General features: G+C 39.7%; 1 protein-coding gene across 1 annotated transcript; it reads right to left on the bottom strand.

Moving 5' to 3' along the window:
• Positions 1–450: 450 nt before the first annotated feature.
• LOC311263295 (uncharacterized protein) lies at positions 451–10,553 on the bottom strand. The gene is made up of 9 exons (XM_084363256.1): positions 10,355–10,553; positions 10,086–10,172; positions 9,422–9,495; positions 8,838–8,979; positions 4,870–5,069; positions 3,010–3,288; positions 2,308–2,478; positions 1,895–2,143; positions 451–1,674 (listed from the first exon to the last, which is right to left on the bottom strand). The coding sequence occupies exons 1-9, from the start codon at positions 10,414–10,416 to the stop codon at positions 1,637–1,639; spliced, it is 1,302 nt and encodes a 433-aa protein (XP_084219382.1). The 5' UTR covers positions 10,417–10,553; the 3' UTR covers positions 451–1,636.
• Positions 10,554–11,438: the final 885 nt, after the last annotated feature.

Below are 11,438 nucleotides of genomic sequence, written 5' to 3'. Positions count from 1 at the left end.
TTAAACGTATCCAAGAGTTGATGGACAGGCCAAGGTGAAAAAATATCAATGAAGATCCAAACTTTCAGCTTATATGTTATGTTATATGAAAGACACAATATTTGTTTACAAAGTAGTATTATCATCAATTGCAACTTAAAAACAAACAATTAGCAGTTAGCTTTTAAGCTTGAGGACAGGACTGAAAACACGTGGTGAAGTGAGAAACCTACTATACATTGTTCATGTGGACAAATCTTGTAAAGCAAACTATGTACATAATACTCACATAAACATCTGATATGTCTGAGGAAGATGTTGCTTGTAAACCCAGTTGAACTATGGTAAATATTAATATAGTAAAATACATTTGTCTAATTTATAAATTCATTTATTGTATATAACAGTCATTTTTTGTTTACCACAATGTGACAATGTTTATAGAAAAAATGCAATAAAACACTAATTACAAAAAAAGATGTTTTTTATTTAGACGGTTTTAAAAAACAGACACTCTTCTGTGAAGAAAATCCAATATTTGTTCACTTGGATTTTGCATAAATTACTGACAAATAAAGGATACATCATGAAGTTCAGATTTCTATAGGTCATCATGGCAAACATTATAAACAAGCTGCCTCTTGTGCTTTGATGTAACATACAAATATCTGTTTTTGTATTCTTGATGACAAAACAAAGCTGATGTTTTTTGGGGAGACTATACTTTTAATGCCAGGGTAGAGGTTGGTATTTTTAGTTCAGTTTAGTCATGTATAATTACTCTCACTTACACAAAGGAAGCGTGGTTATAAAGACAACACATGGATGTCATAAACTCAAAAGGATTTGTTGTTTAAAAAAAAAAAAAAAAAAAAAAAAAAAAAGGTGCCAAATATAGTACATGCAACTTCAGAATGAAAACCAATATACAAACTCCTTCAGACTGGTCACATCTACTTGTGTGAAAAATAAAATTATATATAAATAAAAATACAACTTAAGCCAAGAATAGAGCTTGTATAAACAAACTTTCAATTGGTTGTTGATTCTTTGACCACTCCTTGTGAAATCTTGAGCACCATCTTGAAACAATACACAGCAGGTAGATTACTTGATATATTCACTATATACAGAAAAATAAAAAAGTCCTATTACCACCGTATGATCACCAATACTTTGCCTGTTGCTGCTCTAAATAAGAACCTGATGTCAACTGGTGATCAGATTTATTTTTGCATGCCGTTGGGTAGTCAAAGATTTATCCAGTTTGTCACTGTAACCTACATAAACAATGTAGAGTTGAGAACAGAACAGTACAGAACATCATTTTTTACCAGGATGACTGTGGGTGAGAGATTCAGTAAGAGAAACAAGGAAACAATGACTGAGGGATATTGGGGGGAAAAAAGATCAGTCAATAGAATAGTCCATGCCATCCTCCATCAATCCATTCACAAAAAGATGATACTTTCAAACATTAACCACCGTCTTTTTCATTTACCTGAACGTGGTGTACTAGTGTATTTTTAAAAAGGTCAGAACAAGCATCCTACACAGTGTCCAGGAGTCTTTTGTTATGTGAAAGCTTCAACAAAAAACTGCTGGCACTTGTAGCCTGCATCTGTTACAGTGTGTCAGTGTGTTGGTGTGTCTTTTCTCAGTGTCGGGGGCCGCCTGGTCGTGGAAGAGGGGCACCTAATGAGAGGGAGAAAGGGAAAGAAAACAGACATTACACAATAAGGTTCAAAACTAAGTTCATTGTCTGTTTATAATCAGCATTTTGTTTTAGTAGTACAGTACAGTAATTTTATATAAATGCTGGATTGCAATCCTAAAATCACCCTGAACTTATATACATTTCATAAAAAGGACCAAGGAACATTGGGGGGGGGGGGATGATGTAGAAGCAACCCACCTGGAGCAGAGAGAAGTGGAGGACGGGAACTCTTTAGAGATGGCAGGATAGCTCCTCTACCCCCGAGAAGGCCCCTGGGCCCTGGGTGGTATGGAGGACCGTGGTGTAGTAGCGGTCCGCGAGGCAAAGTGGGGACACCATAGGGCATGTGTGAGGACAAGAGGCCTCGTGGAGCTGGAGCCCCCAATGACGGACCGGGAGGTCGATGCAAGGACAGCAGCGGAGGAGGTTTAGTTTTGGGATAAGAGCCTAAAAGGAGAGACAGAAGACTTGTGATCACAGGACTAGGCATAATTAATTTAGAGGCCTCTGACACAGGTGCATGAAAACACAATTCACATATGGTTGTCAGGTAAAGTTAAGTTGTCAAGTTAAAAAGATGTTTTCAGTACGTGGTCAAACTGTAGTCTAACCTGGTGAAGGCAAGAGAGGAGGGCGTGTAGGTGGGGGGAGGTCTATCATTGGCCCATCTTCTCTGTCTGCAGACTGGGGCTGAGGGGGCCCAGGTGGAGTAGGGAGCAGAGGAGGTGGTTTCCCCAGACCTGGAGGTAGCATTATACCCCTCTCCCCCTCAGTGTTGGAGGCTGCAGAGAAAGAAAGATTAAAGAACCACAACAGTTAGGAAAGGTACGGCCCAAAGAGGAAGAAAGAACAAATAAGAAGTTACAAACAGAATTGCATCTCAACCCAACTTGATCCCAACAGTGTTTGAAAGCACTTAGTTTGTCACCTGAGTTCCAATGTTTGCCACCTGGAAAATGACAAATACCCTCCGTAAAAGAACTTTCAAGCACTACGTCAATTGATGTGACTGAATCCCCGTCACTATTATGATGCCAGGACCCATCAGGACGCGTGGGGTTTGGGTTGGGTAACCATGCTCTAGTGTGAATCCCCCACCCAATAACAGAATGCAGTGCTTGAGGGTGGGAAGGTGTCATCATAAGCACACATACAAGAGGAAGCTACTTAAATGGAGGAGTGGTCAACATTGAATGTTGTACTTACAAATTATTACTGACAGATCCTACTCATCTTGCCTTAAAGGAGAAATCCGTAATATTAGTGTAGCAGCGGTCCCAGCTCTAGGTACAACAGTTCAACCAGTTTCCCACCTTGCACGTGCTGCTGCCGAGAATGGACATACTCTGCGATGGTTTGCAGTTCCTCTGGGTAGAGGTGCACCCCGTCAGCTAACAGCATGAGGAGCGGACGGGTTTCAGAGGGAACAGCGTGGCGCTCGATCTTTTCTCGGTCCAGGAAGTCATCCAGCAGCTGTGACGCCTGTGCTGCGAGGTCTGCGGGATCCCTTGGCAGACGCTCTTTGGCCAGGCTGCGACTGTACTCAGCTACAACAAAATCCATGGCCTGGTCTTTGGGCATGTTGCGATGGACTGGGAGGGAAATGGGAATGTTAATGGTGACGTGTCAGGGGACTGAAGGGGAAGAAAGAAGTGAAACAAGAAAAGACAAAAAAAACTAAAAAACTAAAAACTGCACTAAAAACTCAACAGGGTTCTTACACGTCATTCAGGTCATACTGAAATCAATGTTGTTTTTTTGTGACGCCTTCAGTCGCCATATTGAGCTGATGCATTGGTATTTTGGAAGGAAATGCTTTTGAAAGGGGGTGGTGGTTTCTTGGAAGAAATGGGCCAATCAGGGACATGCAGTTTGTGTTAGGATGTGCATTTAATCAGTAATCTTATTTTTTATTGCATAACGTTACTGCACATACAGTAACTGCTTATCAAGCTCTGAATTCTGTTATGTGCATTCATACACAATGAATAAAGTTTAAATGAGTTGTGTATTTAAGTCATTCCTGTTTTATATTTACTTTAAGGACACATACAACATTGATTTTATTGAATTGATTTTATTGTGGTTGTGTAGACCAGACTAGAAAATGGTTGGGTTTTTTTGTGAGCAATGAAAAGTTTCACATTCTGAGAACAACTACATCACTTTGCAGAGTAGTGATGCTCTTGTTTTATATAATGCATTTTTGTTATTTGTATTATGCAGATTTTTTGTGCGTTGTATGCTATTTAAAAAATATCAGTTTTTGTGGGGAATCTAAATCACACAGGTTGTGTCATGACTCAAGTTATGGTAAATGATTGTTTTCTTTTAAGGAATAATTCACATTTTGGGAAATACACCTGTCTGTCTGTCACAGTCAAGATCAATATCACTCTTGTGTCTGTCGGGCAATATGAAGCTACAGGAAACAGTTGGTTAACTTAGTTTAGCACGGACACTGGAAACAGCTAGTCCGGCTTTGTCCAAAGACTGAAGAATTTGCCGGGGTGAAGTAAGTTATTGGAGTCTTCGCTGGTTGTCCAGCAACCTCACAGTAAGGACAAGAATAGTCCCACACATTGAAACGTTTTTACACTGCATTCTGGCTGTTCTGAGGTTTTGCTACAGATTAAACAAATAAGGTATAATGTGCTAGTAAGTGACATTTATGGTGCCAGTAGTTTTCATTTATCAGACAGATATGAGAGTGACATTGATCTTCTCAGCTAACTTTTGGCAAGAAAACCAAACCAAAATGTGGAACTATCCCTTTTACATAAATACTTTTATACTTTGGGCTTCATTCAGTTTGTAATTTTGCAGTATGTTATTTTATGTATGTGTAGCAGTGTTTTTTAGTGACACAGAGAGCCATTAGCGTATACACTGAGGGAATATATGTGAAGATTTGATTGTGTAGATTTGATGGGACTTTTTTGGAGATTTTCTATAGATATATAAGAATATATATACAACTACATACACGGTAGAACAGTGGGGTGAGGAACTGTAGATTAAGGACTCTGTATGTTGGTGTTTGTTTAATGGGAGTTCTTTTCTATATTTCCGATTTTGGTAGAACGTGAATTAGAGCATTAGTTGAGAAGGGATGGAGGGTTGTAACTGAGGCTGTTTGGCTAATCTTGAAGGAATGATGGGTAGGGACTTACTTTTGAGGGATTCTGAGAATATGATAACAGTGCAGGAGGACAGAGCTATGTTTGTCTGCTCCACCAGAATACATAACGGGGAGCCGTCTGCTCGGACATCCTGCAGGGCCCGGGTCAGGCCCGATTCCGCCTGAAGGTAGAGCATTTCCACTGTGAGGCCACGCTCCTGCAAGCACTGGCTTAGCGATTTGGGGTAATCCCTTTGAGAGGAAGAGAAACACTTTGTTAACTTGACATGTTTATATTAAGTGACTCCACTGGCATATAGAGAAACCTAAATTATATCTCTCATAGTGTCATTTCAAGATTTAAAGTGTGCTTTACAAACAAAACTTAACTGTAAGTCATCATTCCTTTTGTGTAGTGAATTCTGTATGTGTGGATCTTTAAAGGAGACATGTGATGCCTTTTCATTTTGTTTTCCATTCCTTCATTGTGTTATATGGGTTTGTGTGCATGTAAGTGTGCTTGAAAGTTAAAAAGCCTCGTCAGTAAAGCCTTGTTTAATTGCATGACTTCATAACATTACACTACATGTCACGCATTTATGCTTAGCAGCTTGTTCGGCTTGTAAGAATGAATTAAGCACAGCTGCTCTTTTGTTGGCTGCACAGATGAGCATGTTTTTAACAAGGAGCCACAGCGTTTCAACAAGTGTGACACTACAGGATATTTGTAACATGATGAGCTAAGCTAAGCGCCAAACACAGGAGATGATCTGTTGTTGGCTGCAAGAATCAACACAAACGTCTTCATCTAGGTGAAAATGTGACAACAAATGTCACCACAATGACTGGAAAACTATTGAACTATGTGTGTTTAACTGTAACTGTACAAGCTCAAGAATCAGTCGATACCAGCTGTGTCTGACCTAACTTCAAACTTGGAAGCTGTAAGTTTTGCCATTTTTATGATGTTTTATTGTTAATTTTGTAGCTCAGCCTGTCGCATCATGCGTTAGCAGGTTGCTCGGCTACTGTGGCTACTACAGTCAGGAGAAACTGTGTGAACGCTAAGCCAACTAAATAACGAGTAGTACGTTTGATGGCGGTTTGAACTGTTTTTTTTTCGTGCTCCTTTTTGTGTTTGTAAATAACGAGCATTAGCTTTGTTACTATGCGAAGCCCATTTCGCTCCAGGATCTTCACCATATAGCTATGTATGTGTGAAAAAGACATGGTCAAACTTCAGTTATTATTTTGCTTAGCAACTGTGTGTAACTTTGATTAGCACCCAGCAGATGGTTAACAGTAGAAATGAAGCTAACTGGAAGCTAAAGACATGACAGAAATGACCAATCAGAGCAGACTGGGCTTTTCGGGAGGGGGGCCAGAGGGGGAATACAGGCTGCAGCACTGGACAGTATGAGAAACCAGATGTGTTTTTTGGGCATTACAGCATGTAAACCTTTTCTAGAAGTAACCCAAAATAAAATTATGAACCTGAAAACGAGTGTAATATGTCTCTTTATTTAGACAGGACCAAGTGTTTTATAGCGCTTTGCATGGCACAAGTTTTTGGATTTCTCATTGATGTATTCAGTGTTATAGTAGTATGTGTTTAGGTAAAAAATCAGGTAAATCAGAGGACCTTATTCAGATGGATGTTTTGAAACTGCAAAGAAGTGCAGTCCTTCTGTCAAAGGTAAAAAACAAAAAATGCAGTGCAGTTGGTGACCACTCTGTTGAATCGTGGCGTTTGGATGGATGTCGTTCACGGACACAGAAGTAGAAAAAGCAGTTTGAGAAAAATTGAGGGAACAAAAAGGCAAATATGGCTACAAACTGCTAGACTCTGCACAGTTAGCAGTTTGTCTGTATGCAGTGGTCAAGGTAAGCAAGCATAGTTGCAAGTGATATCCATACTGTAGCAATACTGTCCTACTTCCAAACTTTGATCAAAACCAAAAGCTTGAAACAAATTTGTAACAATAAGCACATGTTTTTGAAAAAAAGACAAAGAAAAACATGCAAAATTACTTAATAGTTACACATATACTGTCAAATTTATAGCCAACATCACCGGGTTTAAAATCCCAATGAGTACATCTTATTGACTAACATGTATTTTATGACTTTTGTTGTCACCAGTTGTTAAGTGTGCTATGGTACTGACAAACTGAATCCGTTTTGTGGTTTAGGGAATAAATGCTGGATAGACTGCTGTTATGATATGTCACATTGTAGACATAATTAAGTGTAACAGTTTTAGCACTTTAAAGGTAGTCTGCTAGCCTGTTGGCTACTAGTACTATTATTATTACTGTCATAGTAACAGAAATGCAGACACAGCTGCCATATTTGGTACAACTTCATAGTTGCCTTTTGTGCATGTGTATCTTGTGCATTAATTCATTTTATGATGTTGCACTGTGTAGTTAGTATAAATGTTTTATGCACTTCTTCTGATAAAAGAAGAGTTGGCTTGTATGTGTGTAGCAGGTCATTGGTAGGTAACAATAGAAGCCTTTTATGAAATAAAGTTGCTTTAAGAGAATGTGTGATCAAAGACATTTGATATGTGCTGTGCAGGGAAAAGAAATGTTACTTAATTGCATTTGGATCAGACTGTATTCAACAGCTCTATAGCTTTGGTGGAAAGGTGTGCTGCTGGAAACAAATCAGTTTGTATTTCAAAGATTTAATGGTAGACTGGATGGCACATCCTTATTATGTATTAATTTGGATTTGCCTGAAGATGTGATTAATGTTACACACTGCATTTTTATGAATGAGAGAGGGCTGCAAAGTCAAGGTATAGCTCTTACTTTCTTCATGTGTGGGCATGAAACGTGCCTTTCCACACAAATCCGGCACAGTAATAAAACTGCATATCAAATAAAGTGGATGAAATTTGGATCTTGTCTTTGTCAAACAGCTATTTATCAGCCACCTTTCTTTAACTGAAAAATAGGCTCCCAAGGATACAAAGAACATAGCAAAATGTGTTATGAAAAACTTTGTGTTGTCGCAAACATCTCAAAGACATGAGAAATATTGCTGTCAGGAGGAGAGAAACAGGGCCCAGTCTGTAACTGATCAATAATCAAATTAACTGGACAGGCATTATCATTCAACACAACAGTCTAAAACACGCTAGGTTATGAAAGGATAACCTGAGCCTTTATTTCTTGGAGTAATATGGTGCATGATGATGGTTTACCACCTCACTATAGCGTACTGCACCCCTAAGAGCCACTGGGAGTGCTGCTGTCAAATACGCATACAGAGTCAACTGATTCGATCATTCAAAAGTTCAATATAGGGCTGCACAATTAATCAAAAAACCTCAATATGGCTGAGAGCAATATTCAAATCAGAAAAGCTCCAATGTTTTTTGATGAAGGTGAAATGTGTGACGAAGTACTGTAGTGCTGCAGAGACGTCCCAGCCCACAAATCTTGTTCCCACAAGTAAAAAAGAAACAACTTTTGTTTGGTACAGACTTCGTACAGATTTTTGACCTGAAAATGAAAATTGTGATGCAAAAAATATTCCTTTATAAACTGTACACAAATCTAGTGACCAAGCTTCTTGCTCATTTCTATGTTAAAAAGTGTTTAGTGCTTAAAAGACGGAAAGTTACATCTCTGTCTGTGAAGTGACTTCCCTTCTTCTAAGAAGAATTCCAAACTACATGTAATCTGTAAGTGACCGTTGTGTTGTGTTCTGTTGTCTGTATCATTATTATTGTGTTGTTAAATGATGTGAGATGTGTTATCTCCCAGACAACAAGCACTTGCATATAGCAGCAACTAAAGCATATAGTTAAACCAGAGGATCAGTGTCATTCCAGCCAAGTCAAAATGAGGATGTGCTGCTGACATAAACATGGACAATCAAATGAGATCGATCAGTGTTGTCTCAATGACTGGCAGCCAAGTATAAACAGTAAAGCCCTGCGTGTATAAGTCGCCCAGAAGTCTGCTTAAACTGCTTTTGGTCTGGACTATTGTTGTAAGTACTCACAGGCACTGGCTGGCGACAGAGAGGACCACACAGTCGGGCGGCCTCCTCTCTTCTTGCACCTGTCTGTAGAACTTCTGATACAGGGCTTTACGTCTGTCTGCTGGAGTGCTGCCCTCTGGCTTCACTGGCTTGGGTGGCTTGACTGGCGGTTGGAGTATGGTGAAGATGTTGGGAAGGAAGGAAAAGGAAGTAATGGGAGACAGAGAGGAGGATAAGCGAGAGACAGAAATTTGCAGGCAGGGAAATAAGACCAAATGATATAGTTATTTTGCGATCAGCGTTAAGCAATGCCAATGAAGCAGCCTTTTAAGGTTAATGCATATCGTGGGTATCATACCATAACATAGGAGGTATTTAAAAGCATCAACCAATGGGATATCAGATTTTAAAGAACCACAATTTTACTTCATTTAATACGCAGTGACACAAAAACAAAGTTGTTGAATTTTTACGAGGAATAAAAATAAAATGGTGTGTGTGTGCACAGTTTCTGAGCACCTCTTTTTAACAGAAAGCATACAAAACATTGAGTGGTTCAAACTAATTATTGTACTTCCAGTGATAATATAAAGAAAAAGTCTCACCATTGGGCTGATGTTTGTACCCCTCATACTTCCCACTTCCTGGATAGTTTTTCATTTGCTCTAGTTCTTCATAACTGAAAGAAAAGTGATGAAAAGGAATATTATTTTAATGTTACACTTTAATGACGGCAATATATTAGGCCTACTGTTCACTGGGTAATTATACAGTATGTGATGACTTGTAATGATTGAAGATATAAAGACTGAAAACTGAGTTTTAGAGATTCATATCCAAACAGTTGGCATATCCATTACAACTCCCACAGTCAAGTACGCTGCAAAGAACCTGGGTCTCAGAGATGAATGTGCCACAATGCTTATTATTTGGTCAAACAATCACTGACCATCTGTGGTGCTAAAACATTCAGCTGTGAATTGCTGAAACATTTGGGCAAAGAGGCAGAATTGTCACCTGTCAACTAACTGTTGCAACAAGCACTGTGACACACACCGAAATATCACTTGTGTCAGTGTATTGTGGCTGTAAGACTGTAGTTAAGCAATAGATATATGCTTTGTGAGAAATAAACAAAAACCCATTCACATGCAGAGTGGGGTGGCAACAGTTCCAGACATGCATTGCTTATTATCAGTTGAAGGGGCAGTCTGCATCCAGTAGTCTCATGACAGGCTGTATGACTCTATGTCAACATAAAGCTGTTACCTATCCAGGGCATCCTTCATCTCCTCGGTCCTGTCCTCTCTGGTGGGATAGGGCGCTGCTCTCCGAAACATACGCAACTGTTGTGTACTGCCCAACACAAAAATGAGTTTTTTAGTGTGTGTTGACAAATAAGCAAACGCTACTAACGTTAACAGCCAGAAGGGGTGGGGTATTCAGTCGGTAGAGCCCACACTGCTTTGTATTTTGCTAAGGCTGCTAGCATATTAGCTGCTAATGCTAAACTTGCTACATGAAACCAAACGGCTTACCTTCCGTTTGGGTTAGCAGCTGGTCGCCGGGCTCCTGCAGATGATTTCACCCAGGACGACATTTTATCTGCACGTAACTTCCCCCAAGTAAACTTCAGCTTTTAGTCCCAGGGAAAGAAGAAAATGTTTCCTGTTGTTATCCAACAGTGGTCCACTACTACAACTCTGCGTGCAGTGGAGGAGAGGCAGCAGGAGAAGGGGGCGGAGTTCTTCTTCTGGCTGTCGACCAGCCAGTCTACAGGTGTAACACCGCCCCCTGCTGGACCGCAGCGGTGGTGGTGCAATAAAATGGAATAAAACTGATCATGCCTTTAAAGATGTCTAGCAATATCATATTTTGATCTTTCATGATGCTGCTAGGTTCTCCATGGCCATTATTCTATACAGTGGATGTCACCCATCATGCCCTTAAAGGGTTATTCCACTCAAAGCAAATTCTCATTTACCTCCACTGGAATCAGCCATTTAGTTTAGATTTTATCAGCTGAGGATTTTAAATATGTGTCAATGAGATTTTTACGGCCACTTCACAACAGCTGGGAAGAATGAAATATTGTTTGTGGTAGAAATGAGAAGCTCTTCGGCACCACTATATTAACGACAGAACAGTTATGGAGTGCTGACCTTACTTCATGTGTTGATCGATGCAAAGTTAGCTTAGACCTGACTTTCAAACTTTTGTTTCATTCTCTTGTTGTAGGTCCTGTCTCTTATTTAGTTTGGCTAAGGTTTGGGTAAGGTTTTGGTTATGGTTTATGATTAGTTTGAGAACCACTGGGCACTGTGGAGCCGGTGGCTGAAGGCACATACCATGATTACAACATCCTACATTTGATTCCAGCTGTGGACTTCTGTTACCAGTCATACCCCTTTCATGCTCTTATGTGTCTTTCTTTCCTTTTTCACAAAAAATGCAAAGTGCAATACTTTGGTACTTATGGGAATCAGCCTCTTGCAGATTTATGGAATATTTAGTGTTGTTGAGGATGAGTTCAGGAGTCTCACAGCCTGGGGAAAGAAGCTGCTCCATAGTCTGGTGGTACAGCAGCAGATAATTCTGTATCTTTTGCCAGTTGGCAGCAGG

This window comes from Pagrus pagrus (genome assembly GCF_965226575.1).
Source record: "Pagrus pagrus genome assembly, chromosome: 10".
In the NCBI taxonomy this organism is placed as follows: domain Eukaryota; kingdom Metazoa; phylum Chordata; class Actinopteri; order Spariformes; family Sparidae; genus Pagrus; species Pagrus pagrus.
This window is presented reverse-complemented; position numbering and strand designations above follow the sequence as displayed.

Coding starts and splice junctions, on each gene's coding strand:
- LOC311263295 (XM_084363256.1), bottom strand. CDS start 10,416: ATGTCGTCCTGGGTGAAATCATCTGCAGGAGCCCGGCGACCAGCTGCT. Junction 10,173..10,354: donor GCTGCTAACCCAAACGGAAG/GTAAGCCGTTTG, acceptor TGTGTTGGGCAG/TACACAACAGTTGCGTATGT. Junction 8,980..9,421: donor GTACAAACATCAGCCCAATG/GTGAGACTTTTT, acceptor TCCAACCGCCAG/TCAAGCCACCCAAGCCAGTG.